Consider the following 26,979-nt stretch of genomic DNA (forward strand, 5'->3'; position numbering starts at 1 on the left):
GGGTCTGGTGTTCTAAATATGTGTTAAAAGTACTTGTCCGGCCCATCACTTTCCATTTAAACTGTTTATCCAAATACAAGTCAGGGCTTGTCTAGAACTGATGGATCACAAGTATTCATGCAGAGGGAATTAAGAGAATTATCTTCAAGTAACTTTTACATAATTGCAGTAATTTAATAAAAAACGGAAAAAAATTATTCCGCAATATAGAAAGGATATTATTGTGCACCGATAAATGAAAAAAAATTGTACATAATGTATATGTTCAAGCTTCCAAAATAACTTTGCAGTTTACATTCGATGACGGCAATTTTTTACTTCTCACTTATTCTTCCACCGAACGAGTTCCATTCGGAATAAGAAATAACCTATACTATTATTAAGAACATTAAATTAATAATGAATCGCATTTCAACAAACTTTTAACGAGATTCTGCCGTGCCATTTCGTTTTTTTATGATTGATTCTTTATTGAATGAATAGTGATGGGCCGGACAAGTACTTTTAACACATATTTAAACATAATTTGTATCGATCCAATCGACATCGAATTTCGTGAATAATACCAGAGGATCCTGAAAGTCTGAGAAGAATCGATTTTCTTATAAGTCTCTGCCACCATAGAGTAAGAAATGACTAGCTTGCATGTGATTCTTTTGGATTTGAAAGCTTCTTAGAACAATTCAATAATGTCAAAATTTGGAGTTACTAATAAAATACTTGTCCACCAATTGATATCATAAATTTTAGTGCTGCACGTAATTCAAATGGTGATTTTTTTCAATTCATTAGAAAATACTTGGTCTCGAATTGATATAATAAATTTTAATGTTGCACGTAAATTAGATGGAATTTTTTTCAATTGATTTAGCTGTTCGAATCAAATAAGAAGAATGAGGCATCGGTTTCCAAAATGTTTTCAAGGGCGATTTTTCGGTTTATTATTTTTTACTTGTTATTTGATTCTTTTGACACTTTAAAAAATAGATGCAGATTAGTTTTTTTTTAATATAACGTTTTTTCAAGATTTGTAAAATTTTTTTCGAATTGTTCTGTATTTTTTTTTATGAAATAATTTTTTTTACAATTAAAAAAAAATTTTGTTTCAAGTTTTTTTTATGGGTGGAATTATCAGCAAACGAGGGACCATCAATGTACTTGTCCCAACCTTTTTTTTCCCTAGGGGAAGTTTATGGTTTGATATCATGTCTTTTTTCTCAAAAGATCCTTATTTATGTTCAGATGACTATAAGATTTTAGTTTAAATTTCTATGAATTGTTTATAATTTTCGGCGTATAACGGTGGTTTTCACGAAAAATACCTATTTTTCGTCGAAATTGTACTGAAAATATTTCGATAGTGGTTTATTCTTGGACTTTGGAGATTTTTCTCCTTGTCTTCTAATATGTTTCGTCCATTGGGAACTCAAGAGCATGGAGCAATGCGTGTTGCGGGCCGAAATATGATTTTCGGCTGATAACGTTAGGAAAAAGAAAGGAAAAGAGGAAAGATAGATCAAATTCAAGACACAACAAATCCAACAGAATTGGCCCTTTTTAAATGTTGCTTTTGCATTCTGAATCAAGACATTTTCGTGTCATTCAAAACGTGTCCCCGATGAAATATATTTCCAAAGTTTGCAAGTGGCCGCTGAGATCCAATTATTTACAGTTTGATAGTTGCTGAAAAAAGGCACCCGGAAACATTTATTATGTCAGAACTCAAAGAAGCAAAAAAAACTGAGCGTACTTAATTCAACAGAGCAACCGAATTCAAAGACGTTTAAGGTATCTGCATTGGTTTTGGAGAAAAACAATTTCAGGAGAATTCAGGAATGAATTTAAAAGTTTAAAAACTCAGAATAAAATAGAAAACGGAAAATTTAGGAATTTAGAAAAGCTGAAGACGTTTTTGATGAATTTTTGAGATTACATGTTACGGTTGGAGTAAAAAATTTAAATGATTGGCACACATGCTGCGACACAAAAATATGAAAGTTTGGAGGTATTCGCTTCATACCGCAGTAATACAAACTTCAATAGTATTTAAAAAGAAATACTTTAAAACTTACTAAACCAAGTTCTATTACTCATTCTCATAATCAAAGATAGGGGGTGATACTTAACACACATATTTATGCACAGAAATTTCAGAGTTCGCAGGTATCTGCTGCGATTCAATGTATCTGCGCAATAAATTTTGAAGTCAGCAATTTAAAATCTATCCATAAATGAGCAACTGAAGACTTCTGTGATGAGTGTTTACTTCATATATATGTTACAGTTAGTTTTAAAAAGTAAAATGAGTGGCAAGTATATCAATTTTATAATTTGCAGATTTTTGTTGTATTTCAATAATCCAAATCTATAGTATTATAGAGAAAAGTTGGAAAAAGTCATGATGTTACGTTGAAATGACATAGCGAAGATTGAATTCAGAAATTCTGTATGTTCCCATGGATGTTAGCAGGCATTATATTTGATCGCATCCAAAACTGAGCAACTGTAGACTTAGCGTAATGAATCTTTTCACTAATAATTCCACATTTGTAGTTTGCAAAGTGAGAATACTCAACATACACGTCATTTCATAAGTATTGTTGTCAAAATTTGTGTTTGCCTACCGCATTTCGAAGATTCAACTTTTCATATTATCAGCAAAAAAAGCATCCAAAGACTTTTTGGAACAAGTTTCAAAATTATTACTCGACAGACCAGGTGGAAAAAGAATAACTACACTTATATCAAGACCAGAAACTGTTTTGAGAATCTGATGTACAAAATGTGAGATTGATGATCATAGCTGGAAACCTCTTGAATCACGTTACCACAATCAGCATGAAGAAATAGTAGAAAATCATAGGACACATATTAGGCAATTAATTAATGATATGTATCGATCCGCTGCAAACCGATGGAGTGAAAACAAGGATCGGAGAGGGCAGAGCCAAACTGAAAATGAAGCAAAATATGGGAAACATGAGAAATAAATTAGAAAACATTTATTCAATTAAAGTTTACAACATCATTCTAACAGTTCTGTGTGTTTTTGTTGTATTTATTCATATACCCCGATAGCCAAACGTGGCGTTGAAAAGAGCCGAACGCCAAGATGGCGCTAGAGTAGCGTCATATTTTGCAATTCTGTGGCGTTAGAAACGCGATGGTTGCCGGACCATATGTCTGCGTTCTTTGCGTTACAACGTGGCGTTAGCGCGTGGCGCATTAATTGCACAAAGATGGCGTTACTTAGAGCGGTCGTTCGAACAGCATTCTAGCGTTAGGTTGTGGCGCAAATCTGGCGTTAGTTTTGACCAGCATTCTAGCATTAGTTTGTGGCGTAAATCTGACGTTACTTTTGACCAGCATTCTAGCGTCAGGTCGTGGCGCAAATCTGGCGTTATATTTTAACAACATTCTAGCGTGAGATTTCATAAATATCTCGGATTCATTTTTAACAAAAATTTAACTACTTAAACCTGATAAATTACGAGAATGTGAGGTGAGAAGGAGATAACAATACGCGTTAAATATTGATCTCGGATTCGTTTTTAACAAAAATTTAACTACTCAAACCTGATAAATTACGAAATGTGAGGAGAGAGGGAGATAACAATACGCATTAAATATTGATCTTGGATTCGTTTATAACAAAAATTTAACTACTGAAATGTGATAAATTACGAGAGTGTGAGGTGAGAAAAGAAGATAACAATAAGCGCTAAATATTGATCTCGGATTCGTTTTTAATAAAAATTTAACTACTGAAACGTGATAAATTACAAGAGTGTGAGGCGAGAAGAAGATACCAATCATGTAGTTCAAAACACAAATGCACGATGATTTATAAGAAGAAGTTGTTCGATCTGTTCTCTCGAAACTTGCTTTAAATGAGCAATTCATTACTAAAGGATATAAAAAAAAACCATTTCAAACGCAATGAATAAAAAAATGAATCTGTTAAATCATGGTAATGCGTGAAAAACGTTTGGTTCAAAGGAACAAAACGTGGTCAAATAAATGCAAAAGTGACGAGTACATCGGATGACGAGTGAAAAAAATTCAAAACATAATAGTATGTAAAAAAAATTACGAAACCAATTGTAAATAATTTCAACAAAACAATTAAGAAAAGCTTTTACAAATCATGAAAAAATATTATATTAAAAAAAAATACAAATCTGTAATTATATTGTAAAGGGAAAAAAAAATTTAAATAGGAGGTGAGAAATTTAATCTTACGGGATGCACCCGGAACTTTAGAAAGTTCAAGTGAATCAAAAAAGTTACCATCTGAGTTATGTGCAGCACTACAATTTATGGCATCAATCGGAGGATAAGTATTTTATTAGTATATAATACATAATTTTTCACAATATGAAATTATTCTGAGAAACGTTCAAATCCAAAAAAAAATCGCATCGAAGGTAAAAGTCATTTGTTACTCTATGGTGGCAGAGACTTACTTAGAAGAAAATCGATTCTTCTCAGACTTTCAGGATCCCCTGGTATTCACAATATTCGACGTCGATTTCGTATCGGTACAAATTATGTTTAAATATGTGCTAAAAGTACTTGTCCGGCCCATCACTTTTCATTCAAATTGCTCATTCAAATAAAAATCAGGGCTCTTCTAGATCTGATGGATCACATCTATGCGTACAGAGGGAAACAGAGGGAATTTAAAAAATTACCTCCAAGAGATTTTAACTTAATTGCATTCATTATAAAAACATGCAAACAAATTTTTCTGTAATATCCAAGAGATATTATTGTGTATTTATGAAAAAGTATCCTTCGCACGATAAGCATTGTCCAGCCTCCAAATTAACTCCCCAGTTTATATTGAAATGACGGCAATTTTTACTACACATTTTATTCTTCAAACGAATTTTATTCGTTATAGCAACTAATCTATTCTATTACTGAAGATATTCAGCTGATAATAAATCGCAATTCAATAAATTTTCGAGCAGATTCGTCTGTACAATTTCATTTTTTTATGGTCACGTACACAATTGCACTTTGTTGAAATCAACATTAAAAAATGAGTGCGACACGGGCATTTCTTGAAATTCGATGAAAAGTGATTCCCTAGTGTATTACTATATACACTTTCTTAAAAAAAAATTTTCGATATATCAGAATGTAAAGCCTCTATCCGTTGCAATGGTTTTGTTTACTCGATGCCATGAATTGTTGCGAAGAGATAGTTGCCGCCGAGCATATGTGGAATGATGTCCAAATTCAAGCGGGCGTGTAACGCCAGCGTTAATGCTAGTTCCATAAAAATAACGCAGAAATTAACGTCTAGTTTGATTTTTATTTGAATGAGCAATTTGAATGAAAAGTGATGGGCCGGACAAGTACTTTTAGTACATATTTAAACATAATTTGTACCGATACGAAATCGACGTCGAATATTGTGAATACCAGGGGATCCTGAAAGTCTGAGAAGAATCGATTTTCTTCTAAGTAAGTCTCTGCCACCATAGAGTAACAAATGACTTTTACCTTCGATGCGATTTTTTTTTGGATTTGAACGTTTCTCAGAATAATTTCATATTGTGAAAAATTATGTATTATATACTAATAAAATACTTATCCTCCGATTGATGCCATAAATTGTAGTGCTGCACATAACTCAGATGGTAACTTTTTTGATTCACTTGAACTTTCTAAAGTTCCGGGTGCATCCCGTAAGATTAAATTTCTCACCTCCTATTTAAATTTTTTTTTCCCTTTACAATATAATTACAGATTTGTATTTTTTTTTAATATAATATTTTTTCATGATTTGTAAAAGCTTTTCTTAATTGTTTTGTTGAAATTATTTACAATTGGTTTCGTAATTTTTTTTACATACTATTATGTTTTGAATTTTTTTCACTCGTCATCCGATGTACTCGTCACTTTTGCATTTATTTGACCACGTTTTGTTCCTTTGAACCAAACGTTTTTCACGCATTACCATGATTTAACAGATTCATTTTTTTATTCATTGCGTTTGAAATGGTTTTTTTTTATATCCTTTAGTAATGAATTGCTCATTTAAAGCAAGTTTCGAGAGAACAGATCGAACAACTTCTTCTTATAAATCATCGTGCATTTGTGTTTTGATCTACATGAGTGTCTCATAGGGTTTCACTGAGACTACTGTCCAGGTGACATCAAACATAAATGTACTTGTCTCCAATTTTTTAACAGCACTCGTGCTGTTACTTATGGTTTTATTTGACTACTTTTTGTGCACTGTGAACTTGAAAAAATTGTACAGGATATTGGAAAATCAAATTCTTTATATTAGGGCACAATATAGATGACATTCTGTTATTATTAATTCATTTTTTGTTCGTACCAAGAAATGCATACTACATGTATGAGTAACATATGTAGGGTTTATTCACTGAGACTACCGTTCAGATGTAATGATCATATTATCACCCATCAGAGTGTACTTGCGAAAAGACATTTATTGAAAAATTTTTTAATTAAAATTATTCCCTGTCTCATTGAAAGAGATATCAAAAAAAAGGAAACAAAAATTTTTTAATCAAATTACGGCTAATTTATTTAAAAACTCAAAAAATTACAATGAATAATAAATTTTGATGTCGTTAAATAACGACAGGATTTCAATGACTAAGGCACTCGAATCTTTTTTCAAGATAACGCGATATTGATCGATTGGAATAATTAAATCCAACATAGGGGGTCACCCCGCATGGCGGCCGAATTTTGTAGGGTTTTTTCGCAATTTTCTTGCGGCAAAGAAAAAAAAACATAGACTTTTGAAATTTAAAGGGTTTATTCAATGGTATTTCAACTCGATGGTAGAATTTTTTAACTCTGATATCTCTGGTAGATTCGGTGTAAAGCTACTCCACAGGAACCCATATGTTTCTTCATAGTCTCCACGATTCTAGGTGATCGGTTTATCTGAGATCAAAAAACCAAGGAGCGTTTGGATTAGTAAAGCAGTGGTTATCACCTAAATTAAAATTATACAGAAATATTTAACATTGAAGGATTTTTCCGTTTAGAAAAACCTTATTTCAATTTTTCAAAATGTTGCATAGCTCAATAATCCTTCAATTTCGATATTTCTGTATGATTTTAGTTCAGGCAATAGCCCACTGCTTTACAAATCAAAACGCTCCTCGGTTTTTTGATCGCAGATAAACGGGACCCCCGGGAATCGTGGACACCATGGAGAAGCATATGGGATCCTGTGGATTAATTTTACACGGAATTAACTCGAGACATCAGAGTTAAAAAATTCTATCATAAAGTTGAAATATCAATGAATAAACTCTTTTAATTTTAAGTCTGTGTTTTTTTCTCGTCGCAAAAAATCGAGGAAACCCCAAAAAATGCGGCTGCCATGGGGGGTGACCTCCTCAAGCCGAATCAGTTTTTTTGAAAATAAAAATCGTTTTATTATGCATGCAAGTTGTTTTAGGTATTTTAATACCCACTAGGGTGGTAGTTATTTGGGATCAAATTTATTTTACCCTTTTCGCCCCCTAAATTGGTTCGAAATACATAAAAAGTAATGCTGTAATTTTGTCAGATTTGTAGAACAATGCTCAACCCTCGACCATGGGGGTTGAAGTTTTCTGTTCATAATACATGGAATTTTTCTGCGTTTGTGGTCACGATTATACTGTGGGCCTCAATACATTTGGAAAATTTTGAAATTTCCATAAATTGTTTTACAAGCATGTTGCTACACGAAAAAATTTTTCAATACTCCTACCCTTAAAATGTTATATAGCATCACTATAAGAACCCATTAATGCGCAAAACGACAATTTTGGACACACAATTTCAAGTACGCAGTTTTAACTAAAGAACAAAATCTGATATAGGGGGTTTTTGAGAGTGCTCTTTCAGAATCTTGCATTTATTTTGTAAAATTAAATCAAAATCTTCATTATTTATTCGTTTTTAATTGAAAAGTCAAGATTTTCTAACATTTTTTTTTTCAAAGCGATTTCCCTTACTGTTGCTGCTCTCAAATAACCATATTATCGCCAGCAAAGATGTTCTTAAGGTCTGAAGAGTCCAGAACACTGGTTATAGACACTTTTTTCAAACTCAGTTTTTGCATAATGGCGGCTTTTGCAAAACAGCATGATGAAAATCTGTATGATTTTTTTTCTCGAAAGTCTTGACATAACAAAGAAATGTTCCAGAACAAAAAGTATTGAGAATCTTCTAAAGAATACGTGTGATTTTTTTCAAAAATTTTCTAGCTATTTTACCACCCTAATACACACATATACACACACGCGGACATATTTTATTTCGAACTTAAATTTTACTTTGTTGGAATTGAAGTGAAAACTCTCCGTGATTATCAATTTAGTCCTTTTGATGAAAAAATTTCCACCAATGCAAAAAAATACTGATTGCCTCAGTTTCGATTTGCCAATAGAAATTTTGTAATCAAGCACTTTCGAATAGTCTGTTATACGTTTACAGACAATGCGATTATACTGCCTTTCTATATTTTTGTAGTCCCTGGCTCTTTTTCGTCATTCCTGTTTTGGGTTATTTTATTACAAGACGATGCCACGTCTTTAGATATTCTGCAATAACAAACATCGACAAGTCTGATGATACAATCAGAGAGAGAGAGCTGATGAGAAAGAGCGAAGGCATGGATTTTTATTTCTAATGTTTCAGAATCCGGACTACATCTCAAGATATATATAGAAAAAATCTAACCTTTCTAAATATTTTTACCATCAATCCGAACGTTGTTGACAATTTTCGGTTTTTTTTCCGTTACACAACACTCTTGGATTCCTCGGTCTTTATCTCTTTCTTCTTCACTTTTTTCTCACCACTTTCACTAAAACATTGTACTGCTTTTATTTATTTTCTACAGAACCGGAAAAAATTGGAACAGTTTCGGTGAATTGTAACATTCGCGATCTTTATAACCTCATTTAGTTAGCATTGAAATAACACACCATACGTCATATCATAACGGAAATATATAGGTATATACTTGCACTACCGACCGGGATATCGGTGAACTGTCAAATCGCGATCTTTATAACCTCATCATCTATCAGCATAAACAACACACCATACGTCATACGACACGAAAATATATAGGTATATATTGGTATTATGGCACCAGAAAAAAAATATATCGGTATATAAAATGTATTATGGCACCAGATTTGTCACTAGATATAAAACAAATAAACATCAAAAATGTGTGCGAAAATCCGACCCATTTTTTGATGCAATTAAAAAATAAATAATTAATATCTCTTCAACGCGTCAACCTACAGAGTTCGATGAGGTCGCAATCGGAAGAAAAAAAATAATAAAAAATATGTCAACGTATAATATTCTCCGAAATGATATAGTTAATTAATTAATGAAGAAACAAATTTTGAAAATTTTCGAAAACAATTGGAAACGCTATCGCTCCGGTAAAGAGTCTCTGGCAGCAACTCGTCATATCTTATAAATGTACTTGTCTCAGAGTCGCTGCCGCGACTCTAGATACGCGTTAAAGATTGATAAAGAAATCTGCGTGTCAAAGTATTAATAAAAAAATTTGCAAATGCATTATTTGCAAATTCATTAGTAGTTTATTTAAAACGACGCCGGCTGAAATTCATAAAATTGAGGAGTGGGGAATTTTTGCTTCATTCCAAAAATGCGAGGCATCCGAAGAACTGAAAAACAGTACCGGCAATGCCTTTCGAGAGTAACCGAAAAATGTTACAAAGGTGTTTGAACATTTCGCAACAAAGTTCAGCACTCTCTCGTGCGTCAAAAACTCGTAAGAATTTTTGATAAGGTACGTGGTGGTCGGCCAGAAGCCAGACAACTCAAGCGAATCAGCGTCGACAATATATAACCTGTAGGGGTACGATGCGCGTACGAGAAACGCCTCTACTCTGCGCGGTGCTGCGGCCGGAAAACGAAGCTCGACGTCCGTGCTCGCTCCACCGCCTCCATCGCAAGTGAAGCATCATTGCGCTAGATTTGCGCACTCACGTGGCGTTCGCCTCTAACGTCACGTTGGTGCAATTTTGCCGCAATTTCATTTTTTTCGACCGTCATGGATGAAGCATATCGACTTTTTCGTGATTTCACCGTGACGTGCAAACCAGGTTAAATGATGATTTTATATTTAAAAAATCCAGAAACCCGTGAGCTCGTTTATAATGCTCTTCTATCCTTTCCAATCTTTTTCATTATCATCTTTTCCAAAACGATAACATATTTTCAAAATAATATTTTTTATGGTTAAGGTTCATTCGTTTCGGCATGTCTCCCTCAATGATACTTTGCAGAATTGTGTCAACAAACGTAACTGACACGTGAGAATTAAAAAAAAAATGCACGTTTCTCACCAAGGATCGAACATGGATCATCGTACGTCACGAAGCTCACACGCTACGACCTGCGTTATCTGAGCAATTGGGTGAGTGCAAACACTTTCGAATATATGACTTTTAATTTTAATTGCATTATTCGTGATTATCTTACCAGTAAGAACGAGAACAACGAATCTGTTTCATTTTCGAAGTTGACAAAATTATTATTCAAATTATTTCAAATATTTTGTTATATATCGATGCCAATAATTTTAATAATTACTCTTTGAGGGTTCTATATATTTACCTTTCGAACTTTCCATTCGAAAAGTCAATATTATTTTTTGGCCTCTTTAAAAAATATGACATTTCCACGTTTTTTCATAAAAATTTCACGCAAAATTCTTATTAAATATACACTTGCATTGTAAAAAAAAAAAAAAAATCATCTCGAAACTTGTGGACAAGATATAACTCCTCGTAAATTTTTTTATAGAAATTTTTATGGTGCATAATCCCCCAAAACATAGGGTAATGGGAAACGTTGTTGTGCCATTATCAGATTCATTTTCAATTGGTTTTTTATCGTCTTGTCAGTTGATATTGTACAAATCCTGTCAGATTTTTACAATGTTTGCAAAGAATGAAGTCTTCACGGGCATTTTCATCGAAAAGTCGTACATATGGGAAAATTTTTACCAATATTGATATTTTGTCAGAAATTTCCTTTTATTATAAAACGAAGTCCCAGCATCGAGGAAAAATTGAAAAATTTCTCTTCGAGGGTAACGTAAAATCCCAAACTTTACAATTTTATGAATTTCTCACGATTGTTTTTTAATATCTTGAAAACCATTTTAGCAGGCCCCCGGCACTCGAGCTTTTTCTTGTCCCCCTTACGTGTCTATGCCGCTAGAGGCGCTGGGAGTCATGTAGTCCACACGATACTCGCGTAATACGCGTTCACAGCGTACATATTGTAAATGATTAAACACCTTAAACACTTTATATCCTTTATATCTAATCAATTTTGACCTTGGAAGGAACAATTCACATTGACGAGAGAACCTTTTTTTCTGTATTAAAATATTGTTTTATGTGAATTTTATTTCGAAATTAATTATAGTAATAATAATGGTAAAAATTACAATACCTATTGATATTCAATCTTTTTGAAAAGATTTGAACATTCACAAAGTATTACGAAATTTAATGTATTTCTACGTGATTTAAAAACGTTATAAATTTGGACGTAAATTCATTGAAAATGCCGATGTTTATATTAAGTTCATAAAAGTTTGTCGAACACTAGCTTCTCGAATATTCAGAAAAAAAACGAAGTCGAAAACGAGGGTGATTAAAAACGACAAGAAATTGGAAAAATATTTTTATTTCATTTCAATAACTAGGTTGAACAATGTTTCGCAATTTTTTTCTTCATCTGGTTGTTTTTTGTTTGTTTCTTGATTCATTTGATTTTTTGAAATAGAACCGGTTTCCATATGTTTCTGCAGAGTGTCTTCGCAGTTTTCACTCAGTTTTTTTTTTACACTCGTTCAAATCCGATTTTAGCTGCTCCCGTACACTCACAGCTCTGTTTTTAGCTCTTACAGCTGATTTATATTTGGACTGTAAGTGCTGTATTTGGCTTCTTTTTTTCGGTGACAGAATTAATCGTAATCGTTGAGTATATTTGGGCTTTTTGCATCTCCGCAATCTTCTTACGATTTTGTTTCTCGTTTCAGTGCAAAACTGACAAACTTTAGAGTTTGATAATAATAATGCGCACTTGACACTGCGTAAACAACCATCATCATCTCTGTTAATTGAATGGCAAGTAGTCGACGGGACGTCAGGTGCCAATGAGAAACCTTGACAAATGTTCAGATTATTAATTGTCAACAGAACATCTTCAAGTTCATCTCTGGTAGATATTTTCAAACTGAAGGTACATTGCGAAGGATCCAAAGTGTGCCCTGCGACATTGATTTGAAGTGAACCATCGGATGTAACAAATACTTCTTTTAAATTCGATACTTTAAAAAAAGTATTGACTCTCTTGCATTTCTGAAGATATAAGTGAGTTAAAATGGTTTCTCCACATTGAATACTTTGATTCATCCATCCTGGGGGCATGTTCAGAGTACCCTGTAATTGATCAGCCAAACATTTTTCTTCAACATTATTCAAAAAAGCACCAACGGGAGATGGAGCATCCTCATGTTGTTCATGACGTTCATCAGTGATAGGTTGCTCAATATTTCGTAATGATTCTGTTTCAATCCAAGGAAATATTGATGGCACTGCCCCTTTTCGTAAGCGGGGAATTTTGTAGGAGCTCTGGATTACAAAAAATATGTTCCAAAAAACATTATTATGCTATTATTTGATTGACATAAATTTTTAAATCATTCGTTTAATAAATTCAACTTACAATGCCCAGAATTGAACCATCGGGCCCCAATATCTCACGGTGTTTTAGAATGTCGTTCGTTGTAAAATGTTTCTCACAAACAGTTTGGCCGTGTTTAACCTTAAAATTTTTTCGACGTAAGGCCTTTTTCCATAATTCTATACTAGTTTCGTTTTTGGGAACACGAAAAAAATGGACTTTTTCCGTGTTCGAGTTGTAACCCGACGTACAACCAACAGATATACACCGCGGCATATTCACTTGTTTAAATTTTGCTGTATATGAAAAGAAACAGACTTAAAAAGCAGTATACTATATGGAAAGCGAATTACACTAATCAAAACGAATTTTATTTAAAGTAATCGATGCACTTCACTTAAATCTGTGTTGTATACACTCGAAAATGAACGTCTTTATTTATCACAGAATGCACAGAATATTCGCATAACCTCAAACAACAATCATACACCGCTGAACGAACCAGAAAAACTGAACGGATCTAACCAACAAAATCACGGTATATAAGTGTATGAGTAGGACTACATGACCACCAGCGCCTCTAGCGGCATAGACACATAAGGGGGACAGCGTTTATACAGACAAATGGACTGAGTGCAGGGGGCCTGCATTTTAGTAACAGAATTGGAATTGAGTCTATAAATTGTGTAAAAAATATAATACTGAATTTTCATTTTTATGATTTCGCGAATTCAAAAATTCTGCAAATTCATTATTGTTTGAAAATTTCTTGCACAATATTTTTTTTCCATAGCCCCAAATACCCCCTTCGAAATAGACCCAATCCCATTTTTGTCACTAGAATAGTTTTCTTGGTATTCAGAAAACAACCTTGAAAAATTCGTAAAATTGTAAACATTGAAATTTCGCATAACCTTCGAAAAACCAATTTTCAATTTTTTCTTTTTGGCAGGACTTTCTTTTATAAAGGAAGGAAACGTCCGACAAAAAATCAGCCAATTCGGAAGAGATCGATTCCAATCATTAATATATAGATTTGACACGGAAATGCCAGTTCACCACGTAGTATTAATTCTAAATTACCGAATAGTCGACGATTAATTTAAATGTGTCCACTAATTTTATTCCAGTCAACGGCCACATTTTTTTCTATTTGCTTTCGGTTTTGTATGGATATTAAATAAAATGTTATAGCAAACAATGCCAGACCGCAACAATGATACCCATTTTCGACAACCTCATGATGAAAATAATTGGTCGTTATGCCATTGTATAAACGGAATATGCCAGCAACGCAGAGCATTGTCGAATTTCCCAACATTCTCGATAACGATATTTAATTTCGAACATACTTCTTCCTCTTTTCAAGACAGTTCGAAAGTATTATTTGAAAGTATGGGGCATTCCATATCAAATTTATCTATGACATGAATTTGCATCTGCAATTTCGTTGCAATTAGGATATGTTTCAGTACTCATCAAGAAACACTTCTGTGATTTTTGTTCTTTTTTTATTTTTCTGGTCGATAGTTGCTGAGATTGTTTTTTTCAAATTCGACGATTTTTATTCCAATCATCCATAAAATTTCAAAAAATTGATCCATTTGGACGGTCTTTTCATCTTTATTGTTGCAATATGTTATTTGAAAAAAATCTTTCCTCATGACGTCGTCGTTTTTTTAATTCAATTTTGTGTTGAAACTCTATTTTCAAGCATGTGTGGCTTCTTCCATTTTTTTTTAATCTCAACAAAATATTTACTCAATTCCGAATTTTTTAGGCTTATTCTCATCGCGGGCCAATTACTTTTACTATTTTTTCCGTATTTTTCAAATATTCGAAAATTCTTTATTTTGTTAATGGAAACACATATGTTCATCAATTTTTTTTGTCGTTCAAATAGTAGATGTATTTATTCTTCATCGAAAATTAATAATCGCTTTACTATAATGGATTTTTCTCCGTTCAGAAAGACTCAATTGAATTTCCGAGTCCTACTCACTGGCTTTACCCGTATATGTCAGGATTGTAGTTTTTTTGTTTTTCTTAATATATATTTCTCAAATATTTTCTTCGATAATGAAGTATGAAACAAAATACTCTGCAGTCTTTATATTTATGAGCAAGGGAATTATGAGTAAAGGTATTTATGAGTAAAGGGAATTAAAAAAATTGCATTGTGTAATTCACCACAGAGATGAATTCATCAAAGTGAAGCAATTTTTAGCCACCGATTACGAGCAATTATATATACTATTTCAACGACAAAGAAGGAGTTAATAAATATTAGTATTTTGAATAAAAATTTTTTCATGGAAATTTATTTATTTTCCAATAACCTCGTGTGGTACCTTCATAATACTTTCCACAGTATTTCCAAGAAAATGAAGATTTTTTGAATATTTCATAAATGCGCATAAAATAATAGAAATAGTCGGCCCACCATATATGATACTAGGTCTAAAAATTCTCGAAATAAATCGAGTTTTCGGAGTAAAAAAAAATTTTGAAGTACCCGCAGGTGCTTAAGAACGGGGTTTCAACCCAAAATTGGATAAAAAACGAAGATGATTCCAGAAAAGACTTGTTTCAATTTTTTTTTTCGAAAACTACATCTTATAACGAAGAATTAAAACATTAAAACAGCCAAATCAATCAATTTTTCATAATGTTAAGGACAATTAAATAAAAAATAAAACTTGAAAAAATCGATAACTCAGAAAATACCGACCAAAAAATTGCAAAAAAAACATGAGTGTTTTGTAATGGGTACTACAACATGTGCTCATTGCAACGAAGTCACAAATGCAAATATATTGCACAGGGAAATCTTATAATAAGGAGTGCCTCATATCATTGTACACATCAGCAAAGTGTACACCTTATTGTAACAGAGAGTACAATACCCTACATAACGAGATTAATTTTCAGAAATCTCCCTACTCCTAATCGCGTTGGTTGGCATTACTTTTGCGATATGAGCAAGCGGGCTCGCGAAAATTCCGAACCGCAAATAGTGACACTTCAAGTCTCTCTGTCGTGCCATCTTACGCTAATCCACAATTAGTCCCTGTCTCTTTCTGTGTGTGTGTTTGTGTGTGTTACAAGTACCGGACAGTGTGAATTCTTGGACATACATTGAATTTTTCATTCATCAAAAATGAGGTAAGTACAACGTTCTTCTCACGTAATAGAAAACGACAGGCATAGCTGTCAATGTACGTGTTCAAAGACTCTATCGATTCTCTTGATCGCAAGAGTTTCACACTGTTATTTACATTCGAAATCAATTCGTTGGAAATATCTCGAATTTTATATACCACTACACTGAGAAAAAAAGTAATTGATCCAAAAAAATATAGCATACAATTCAATAAAATCAGTAATTAAAATCAGCGCCACCAAAATGTAAGATCGTTACAATCATAATGAATATAAAGCCAAATGTTTTTCATATTTTTTTCATTAAATAGCAGATGTTCTTGTCCGAGTACTTGATATTATTAATCGAACAAAATAATTGCTCATAAGGACAGAATCTGTATTCGGTACGATAACGCTGAGCACTGAAACAAACGTATATTAGATTGAATCAAATAAATATCTATTTCAAATGAATAAATATGAAGTTCACACTATATTTGTATATACTTCGATCAATTATCAAATCGCATAAGTAGAGAGATAATAGAGTGAGATAATTTTAAAAAAAAATTGATTGTATAACAATCGAAATGTGATTGGATTGAAAAATATGATGTAATTCATTGATATATCTATGTGGTTACATCAACCAAACGGGCTTTATTATATCAACTATTACGTGTTCAAGTTTAACTATAAATTTGATCAATTTCAACACGCATTTTCATTTATGGCATTCGGTGAGTTTGAATTACTAATTTTTTTTTTCAGTGTATAAGTTCTAAAAAAAAAATTGATTGTAACAATCGATTTGTGATTGGGTTGAAAAAATATTAAGTAATCTATATAAATCGAATTATGTAGTTACATTAACCAAATCGGTTTCATTAGATCAACTATTGCGTGTTCAAAGTGCACGACAAAATTATCCATTTTCGTGGTTTAATGATATTAATGTTTATCTAGAGACGCGGCAGCGTCTTTATACAGTATACTGTCGATAGCACGATGATATTAAAAATTTTCATTGATTCAACCAGACATTTTGTCTATTGAATAACATATGTAGATGAATTAATAAAATATTGAGTTGTTTCAAAAAGTATGTGATTTTAAATTCGAACACGTCATAAAAAAATATGTTGTTGGAATAACAACACATGCATGATTCAGCCAAGTAAATAGCTCTAATCGGGCTTGAAATATATTGTTTTTCGGATCTAATAAATGTTTTCATTGAATTAATTCATTTTTGAATTCATTTGATAAACAAAGTCATCAATTTTTTGATAGCATTATTCATCACAAAAATTGAATGTGTTATCAATTGAAAATGTTAAATTGTATAGTTGTTACTGTTATACTACATAAAGACGCTGCCGCGTCTCTAGATAAACATTAATATCATTAAACCACGAAAATGGATAATTTTGTCGTGCACTTTGAACACGCAATAGTTGATCTAATGAAACCGATTTGGTTAATGTAACTACATAATTCGATTTATATAGATTACTTAATATTTTTTCAACCCAATCACAAATCGATTGTTACAATCAATTTTTTTTTTAGAACTTATACACTGAAAAAAAAAATTAGTAATTCAAACTCACCGAATGCCATAAATGAAAATGCGTGTTGAAATTGATCAAATTTATAGTTAAACTTGAACACGTAATAGTTGATATAATAAAGCCCGTTTGGTTGATGTAACCACATAGATATATCAATGAATTACATCATATTTTTCAATCCAATCACATTTCGATTGTTATACAATCAATTTTTTTTTAAAATTATCTCACTCTATTATCTCTCTACTTATGCGATTTGATAATTGATCGAAGTATATACAAATATAGTGTGAACTTCATATTTATTCATTTGAAATAGATATTTATTTGATTCAATCTAATATACGTTTGTTTCAGTGCTCAGCGTTATCGTACCGAATACAGATTCTGTCCTTATGAGCAATTATTTTGTTCGATTAATAATATCAAGTACTCGGACAAGAACAGCTGCTATTTAATTCTCAGTGTACTTCTCTATTCTGTATCTCTCTTTGTAAATAACTCTATAGGTAATTTATCTATTTTGACATAACTGTATTCTTAATTATCACTGCGTTTTGTAAACTCTCTGAGTGAATATATTCTATTATTAGTTCTAGCCAGACTCTATTCTTCATTACTCGGTTCTCAAATGACTCTATGAGAGAATCTGTAGTCTGAGAAATTTGTAATTCTGCATATCTTTATTCGTAAATAACTCGGTGGCTAATTAACTCTGTTCTCGTAAAACCTTAATCTTTAAAAAGCTTGCTGCAACATAATTGTGCTCCAAAATGTTGCAATTCGGGAATATCTTCCTTCCGAAATATTTCCATTCGAGAACATCTCCACTTCAAAATATCTTGTATTGATATTATTGTAAACATTTGTGTATAATTTTGCAAGGATCATCCGTGCTAATCTCACTTGCAACAATATTTTTCCTGTTTTTTTGAGATTTAATGCAAACGAGTGAGATTATTAGACGACGGATCTGGTTCCCATGCATCGAAATACGTGAATTACATGCATACTTGTCCCACATCTAAAAAAGTTTTCTCATATTTCTAACTGCGATTTTTTTGCTCATTTTTCCCATTCCTAACCCTTTTTTTCAAGTTCGATAAAATTTTAAGAAATACGGGCCCAAGACACTAGTTCACATTCACCACCCAAAATACCCAAGGAACGTACTTCACGTGGATGAGTATAACTTTTTTCATACCCAAAATAGCGATTTTTCGGAATTCCCGACCATTGGCTTTATTCTGTAGAGTCTGTAGATTCGCGAAATTTTAAGTAAATGGCGAGAAACCGCTAAGAATCGTTGAAAATAACGGAAAATGCTATTTTAAATACGGAAATAGTTATATTGACCTAGGTCAAATACGTTTTTCGTATATTTCGATGTACTGGATCTGAATCTGGAGTGTCATCAGCTTGTAGATTCTTGAATTTTATCAAATTGGAAATAACGAGTAAAATTTGCAAAAAATCACTTTTATTGGTATGAGGAAACTTTTTTAGAATTTGGTCGATTATGCATGTAATTCACATTATTCGATGTACAGGATCCAGATCCGTTGTCTAATAATCTCATTCGTGCATACATTTGTATTCAACCTCAAAAAAACAGCAAAAATGTTCTTGTAAGTAAGATTAGCACGCATGAGCCTTACAAAATTATATACAAATGCCTACAATAAATTCTACATGCAATGAATTGGCAAATGGAAAAAAATGGCACGAAAAACTGCATAGTGAATCTATCATAGACATGATTTCGCTCAATTTAGATTCAGGGCATTAAAATACACGATATCCATAGAGATAGATGGACCGGTTCAAGAACAAATCACTTTTTTTTGCACGGGTGTGTTTGTCAAATCTTATAAATTCTTATTTTACAAAAATAATTACAAGAAATCCTTGGCAAGTTTATTTCTATTATGTTTTATGTAAATTTTAACATAATTATGCATGAAAAGAAGACTGTACGAGCTTTGAAATTACTGGAAAGCCGAGTAAAATTTTTTAAAAATATTTCTTAATATTTTCCAAAATTTAGAAGGAAAATACATATTGCAAATTGACGGTAGTGCACTCAACTTATGAAGCGATTAGAAATATTCGAACTATTCGAATAATATGATTCAAGTTGTCTGGAAGAATTTGTAAACTCGAACTATCGCACACCCTTACTGATTTTCATAACGATTCCTTTAAAAAGAACAAGCCTTTTTTCAACCTTTTCAGTGACGTAATTTGAATTAAGAAATATCGTTAACATATGTGGGTGCTTTCTTCACATCTATTTTTGTTTTGTCGTTCCCCAAGCAAAATTTTGTTGAAAATGTTGAAAAAAATTCCCTTGAAATTTTAGTCGTTTATATTGACTTCAAATACTTTCCCAGCGCATGGAAAGATTTTATATTGAAAATATACGTTAACTTTGATTTCTTTTTCAAAAGTCTATATCTCAGCAACATTTTATGACATCATATTGCACCAAGACGTCATTTGCTCATGATTAAATTCACTACAAAAGTTTCCATCGTCACGCAGCTGTAATCTGTACCTGTAAGGCTGTACGGGTCGCTAAATCTGATTTTTGCTGAAAATTTTCATTTTTCGACGTTATTTCACTAGTGAATGAATTTTTGCAAAAACAGTAAATGGCAAACTTGTGAAAAACTAATTTCCTGCAAAAAAAGTCCTACCAAACCGAATCGCCCAGTATGATATTTGTTGAAATATAAAACGTTGACTCTTTCGTTGTGTGAAATATTTGAAAATTGTCGAATCGAAATTTTTCATGAATACTGGTTTTTTCCATTTTTTATTACTACAGTTTCATGTAATTACCTTTTTGCCGTAGCCGAGTGAGTAGAAAAATGAACCAAAAAAATTGCCAAAGAAGAAAAATTGGATACAAGAAATTAAAACCACAAAAAATACAAAGCCAAAACATGACAAAAACGAATTACGACCGAAAAAATTGAAGACACAAAAATTGAAAAAAAAAACAAACGACAAAAAAAAATATAAACGTAAAAATTGAGACAAAAAAAATTCAGCCGTTGTACGTGACTTTTCACTTGACTTTCGAATACATGAGTATAAGATACAGGTAAATTACATGATATTAGGGTTATTAGGGAAAACTATAGGAGTAAGGATAAAGGGTTTGAAAGGAAAAATATCTTTTCGCTTTCAAGTTCATTACCGATGAGAATATTTTGCGAGTTTACAGATAAAATTGTTTTTACGGTAGAATTTGAAAAAAAAATAAATACAATCAATTTGAAAGATCGGTTGATAATGTATCGTATTGAATCACAATTCCACCTCTACATAGCTCCAAATCATTTTTTTACCATTCCTCATCGCTTATGTTTAAACAGAAAATGAGATTCGAATCGCTACTTATGAGTAGAATTGTTCGATTGATGTAGTGGGCACTTGTTTATTCTCGGTGTTGGAGAACTTTGGTATTTCTCCAGGTCCATTCCACGTTCGACGTCATCTGACACGTCTTCCTTGGGTTGCCGACCGAGATGAATTAACAAATTCGTTATCGAACTCCATACAGCTCCGAGCAGATAAATTGACCACCCGTATACTGTATGCAAAGCGTATCCATGTACGATGGTATCCACGATAAGCTTAATCGCTCGAAAAATGAGTAGAATTCCAATGAGTCCGGCACTAGCGGTGCCGAATTGGACAAACCGCCCCCACGTGTGCTTCCATGCTGATTCCGCAATATGTTTTATCGAATTTTCGTCCAAAAGATTGACAAACCGTTCGCCTTGGTTTACGGTTGATTCGCCGTTGATACCTCGGACAATGTTATCGATCACTACCGGTTTCTCGAGGGGAAACATTATGCGTTGGCGTAAATTATCGGTATCCTCTTTCGTGTATATTCCACTGGTCGCGAGTGATGCCGGATTTGTATATTTCCATGTTTGTTTCGTGGTTGGCCTCATAATTTCAGGTGGCAAAGCTGCTTCCGGAATCGGTGTAAATTTATACCATGCATCTCCGAAAAGATAATAGGGTGGCAGTAATCGGTTGCACGTTGTCTGAGTTCCTTTATGCGACAAGATATGTGTACGTGGGGTAAGAAAAAAAGTTTCGTTTCCACGTGCAACTGGTAATTGATTATAGCATTCTTCAAGGCGCAATAAAGTTACTTCTACGGGAATGCACTTAACAATATGCACAACTTCGCCAGCCACAAGCGCCATATAGCCTGGTCCTTTCATCAGTCTAAATGCAAACTCGTCTGGAGCTTGACTCGCGATAGCTAAACTATTTTGTAAAATCTGCCTTTCTCTGTCGCATTGTCGTTTCAAAACATCATGGTATAGTGACTTCATTTGTTGCCTGATATGTCTTTCTACGTATAAAAATTTCGAATTGACGTACGCAAATATGTCCAAGTTAGCTACCGAAACTTTTCCATGAACAGCAAACGAGGTTCCCAGTGTCGTTTCAAATATAAACAGCTTAGGATGTTCGGTACTAACAACTTCATAACCGCAGATGTTATGAGTTTCTCTACTCGTCAATGCAAAAGTTACATCCGTTGTAGTTACGGAGTAAAGACTACGCGATACGTCCGAATCAACATCTCTTATCTTTTTCGCAATGCCATCGAAGAGAATTCCATAGCGATCAAATTTACAATTGTCGCGCGGTCGCGAATCCCAAAAAGTGTTTCCACCGTCAGCATCCTGGCAATTTGTTTCGAGCAGCGTGCATACAGTTCCGGAGCGTAAATAGATTTGGTTCGATTCCAAACTAACTTGAGCCATATAGTTTCGCAAGGAGATTTTTACGGTACCCTGTACAACCACGTTATTCCAAGATCTATAAGGGTCAGCATACGATGCCCCATAGCATGTCCCGTAGTTTTTCACGGAGCCAGCAAAAGTTATACTAGTCCTCGTTGTTCGATTGGGTTGTATTCCGGTTATAATCGTTTGCCCTATCATTGCTTTTCCGAATTTGTGCATGTCCTTGCATGCATCACGGCTTACCATTTCGATATATTCCAATTGCGCGTTATCCACGGTTGCAATATGAGAAGACATACCACAATAAAATATAACGCGAAAAATTTCGATTTTGCATTGCAACACTTCCGTTTCCGCGAATTCGTTGAGTTGCAATAATTCAATATATTGTTCATGGACTTCCACTTCTGGACTTGGTATGTTGCATTCTCCGACGGTCAACAACGATACAGTTGTAATATTCATTGCGCTCGATCCGCAATCGTATCCCACCATGGAAAAAACGGGATGGGCGAGAGCTGCGATCATCACCAGCGCGAGATAGGCCAACATCTATAAATGAAAAATAAACAATCAATGTAAAATAATCGTAGAAATCGGTATCGAGAACAAAAAAATATAGTTTTGCAAATGAAGTTGGTTGAAGGTTATCTTGCACCATTGAAAGTCTGAAAATAATGTTCAACTCCACAAATTATTACAAGGACCCGTTTGCAAGAAATACCTTTAAATTGTCAACAGTGAAAGTTAGGTTAAAAAATTTTGCAGTTTTTATGCAGAATTCAATAAAACCTTTTTCAATGTAGAGAATAAAGAATGTTGCAATCCATTGAAGTTAGAAAACCATGGTGCAAGGAAGGTACGAAAATATGCTCCGATAATATTTCAAAAATTGTTATATATGGGACATTCCATGCCAAGTCGGGCACTTTTCAAATTCCCATTTTTTATTTGGTCCATTTTTTTTTCTCAAAAAGAACTCCGTCACAGGAACTCACCTGATTTATTTCAAATTTTTATCTGAACGTTTCTGTCAGCTACGAATTTTTAAAGAATATTGCAATTTTTTCATTTGACTATATAACTTTGTGAAAAATCAATTGAAACTAATGCATCAGGGGGTCAAAATCTTTGTTTTAGGATAACCTTTCATTTGATAATAGGTTAAAGATCATAAAGGAATCGATCCAAGAAAATTTATCTGTTTTGAGACACAATTTTCTTTTTTCACGGTGTTAGTCCCCCTCAATTTTCTTCGTAATTTTTTATAGAAAACGTTTATTTTTTTGATGAATTTTAAGCTTAGTTACATCGTGGGAAAATCCTTCGTTATATTTTTTTATAATTGTAACGATGGTTTCATTTCCAATTATATTGTAACGAGTGGAGATGAAGGAAGCAATGAAAAAAGGAGGGTGCGAGGGGAGAAAGAAAAGAATGGGAGTGGAGAGACAACGAGGAAGGGAAGTAGACGTGTCTGCCAAAGTTACGAGTATATTTAAATATCGGAGTCCGGATTTCCACTTTTATTTGTAACATTTGGTGTCAGAAGTGGGATCTGAATCAACACGTCAGGAATAAATAAATAAATAAATAAATAAATAGAAACTATCGGAGAACGATAATTCGCGGTCATGAGTTCGCGTAAAACCCGTCAAAAAGCCGTGCAAGGAAACACGAATGTGCAAGAACAATTCGACTTAATTGGAGAAGAATGACGCCAAACCTTGGAGAATAACCAACAACAGATAAATAATCAACTAAATTTATTCAAAATTACGATTATCAAAGCAGCAAAGGAGGCCGCTCGCGAAACAGTCACCATGACAACAAGCCAAATGAATCAAGAAGCGACTCAAACACTGAGAACCGATTCCAACGTAACAGAAAATGGTCAAAACGTGCAAATGGATGAACCTCCCGGTAGTATCGCTCCTCAATCCAACTCACAAATTTCTGGTGATAATATTGCTTCTACCTCGTCATTCCCTCATCCAAACATTCAAAATGTGATTTCAACTATTAACGACAGTAACGTTAGTGAAAATAATTCTCAAAATACCTTGAGCACTTTGAGTAAACATTATTTAAAACCCGACATTTTCGATGGAAAAAGCTCGTGGGAACAATATTTGAAACAATTCGAAATGATTTCAATTTTTAACAATTATTCCTATGAAGAAAAAGCTATCGTACTAGTTTCATCTCTGCGTGGCTCCGCGCGAGGAATTCTGGATGGATTAGACATTAACGACGTAAAAGATTTCGAAAAAGTAAAAACAGCACTAAATTTCAGCTACGGAATCGAACATTTCGAGAACATTAGCTTCAACGAATTTAATGCACGTCAACAAAGACCAAATGAGAGTTTAGCAACTTTCGCGACTGATTTGAAAACACTAGTCAGATTAGCTTTCCCTGAGACAAACGAAATTATTAAGGACAAAATTGCATGTGCTCATTTTATTGTAGGAATTGCAAGTTATAGCATTCGGAGAGTCCTCAGGATGGAAAGTATTTCATCCCTACGTGTAGTTCGAGCAAAAGAAATTCAAGCGGTAAATCTTTTAGAAAGAAATTTTTCCCTTGCATCGAACTCGCAAAAACACGTTTATGGACCATACACGCGACCGTTCAATGAGAATATTGGTTCATCATTCCATGCGGACAAATTCCATTTTACCACTGCGAAAAATTACCAGAATTCAAAACACTTCGAAGAAAATCAAGGTGCAACCAAACGAGCAGCAGCTGATTGCTGGAATTGCGGGAAAAGCGGCCATACTAAACGAACCTGCAGAGCTCCAATTCGTTCGGAAAACGACAAAAATAAAAAAAGTTCGGAAAACTAAGTAGAGTCGATTCGAAGGGGAACGAATCGACTCGAAACATTCAAGGAAAGTATAAACCCTGTAATGTCCAAATGACATTTAATCCTGAACCAAATTTGTCACTGTATTTAAAAATCACCGGACAAATTGCAAAGAAATCATGTGTAATGTTAATCGACACAGCATCGGACATCACAATAGCGAATGCATCTCTCTTCGCAAATACAATCAACAAATTAGAAATCGTTCCCAAACAGTTAAAAATACTCACGGTTTCTCGAGAGCAATTTCCTTTTGAAACAATTCGTAAGGCATTAGTTTAAATTGGAAGCTTGGCAATCGAATTAGAAGTTGTCTTTGCAAATATTAAGGAAAGCTGTATACTCAGGTTGGATTTCTTACAAAAATCTGGTCTACTCAAAGACTTTGAAACGGCAATGGAAAAGAAATTGAACATGAAACAGAATGAAAGGATTGTAACCGCACATTATATAGAATTCCATGATGAGAACCAAGAGATTCCTCAAAACCTCATGAATCTGTATAAAAAATCAACGGAATTATTGACCACCGACCAAATAACCCAGTTTAGATTTTTTTTTTTCGTCTATGCGATAACTTTGTTAGAGACTCGAACGATTTGGGTACCTGTGATTATATCAAACACAAAATCGACACAGGAAGCGCGAAACCATTCAAAATTGCTCCCCGTCGAATTCCAATACAATATAAAGAAAAAGCATTAAATTTATTAGAAGAAATGAAAACGCAAAAAGTAATTGAACCAAGTTTCGGTCCATATTCTTCTCCACCTATCTTTATCCCAAAAAAAGATGGCTCAATACGATTTTGCATCGATTATCGTGTCCTGAATTCCATAACAAAAAAAGATTCGTATCCGATTCCCCGCATAGATGAAATGTTAGAAACAGTATCAGGCTCAAACTGGTTCTCAGTTGTGGACTTAAAGAGTGGCTACTGGCAAATCCAACTAGATCCGGATGATAAAGAAAAAACAGCGTTCACGTTCGGAAATGAATTATGGCAATTTACAGTGCTGCCTTTCGGTCTTTGCAATGCCCCATCTACATTCTCACGAATCATGAACATAGTACTCAAAGATCTCCTAGGGAAAATTTGTTTAGTTTGCATCGACGATATTGTCATATTCAGCACAACTTTCGAACAACATCTAAAAAATTCGGAACTCGTATTTGAAAGACTTAAGAAAGCCAATCTCAAGGCCAACGCTAATAAATGCATCCTAAATCGCCAGGAAGTAATATATGTGGGATATATTATAAACGAAAAATTGAAAAGTTCAAAAAAATTCAACAAAAATAAAAAACAATCGAAAAAATTCTGTAAAGAAAAATAAAAAAATTTCAAAAAAATTCATAAATATTGAAGACATTGAAAAATGTACTATCCAAGTTACATGTAGTATAAAAATGTATGATATCAATTGGAGGCCAAGTTTTTATTGATAATTTGGAATATTTATCCAACAAATTGAAAACTTTAATGAAATTCATGATAATTATTTTCACGAAAAGAGTTAATGAAAAAAAAGTCATAACGGAAGTTACGTGCAGTACTAAAATGTATTATATCAATTCGAGGTCAAGTATTTATCAGTTATTCGAAATATAATCTCCGGCGACAAATGAGCGTTGAGAATCCTTGTCGGGCTCACAACATTTTATCAAAATTACTAAAAAATTAATGGAAATAAAATCATTAAAAATTCACATGAAAGTCATTCGTTACTTCAACAAGGTACACACTTTAAAGAATCGATTCCCCTCCGACTTTCAGGATCCCCTGGTATTATTCACAACATTCAACTTCGATTGGATCGGTACAAATTATGTTCAAATACGTCTTAAACGTACTTGTCCG

At 33.3% G+C, this 26,979-nt stretch overlaps 2 protein-coding genes across 4 annotated transcripts in view; both read right to left on the reverse strand.

Annotated features, from left to right (window-relative positions):
* Positions 1-26,979, reverse strand: part of inaD (inactivation no afterpotential D) — a 2,962,486-nt gene that overhangs the window by 590,460 nt on the left and 2,345,047 nt on the right. The gene's annotated exons all lie outside the window — the stretch shown is intronic.
* LOC122416423 (uncharacterized) lies at positions 11,787-13,091 on the reverse strand. The gene is made up of 2 exons (XM_043429373.1): positions 12,787-13,091; positions 11,787-12,692 (listed from the first exon to the last, which is right to left on the reverse strand). Exons 1-2 carry the CDS (start codon positions 13,018-13,020, stop codon positions 11,883-11,885), a joined length of 1,044 nt encoding a protein of 347 aa, XP_043285308.1. The 5' UTR covers positions 13,021-13,091; the 3' UTR covers positions 11,787-11,882.

This window comes from Venturia canescens, chromosome 9 (assembly GCF_019457755.1).
Source record: "Venturia canescens isolate UGA chromosome 9, ASM1945775v1, whole genome shotgun sequence".
Taxonomy (NCBI): domain Eukaryota; kingdom Metazoa; phylum Arthropoda; class Insecta; order Hymenoptera; family Ichneumonidae; genus Venturia; species Venturia canescens.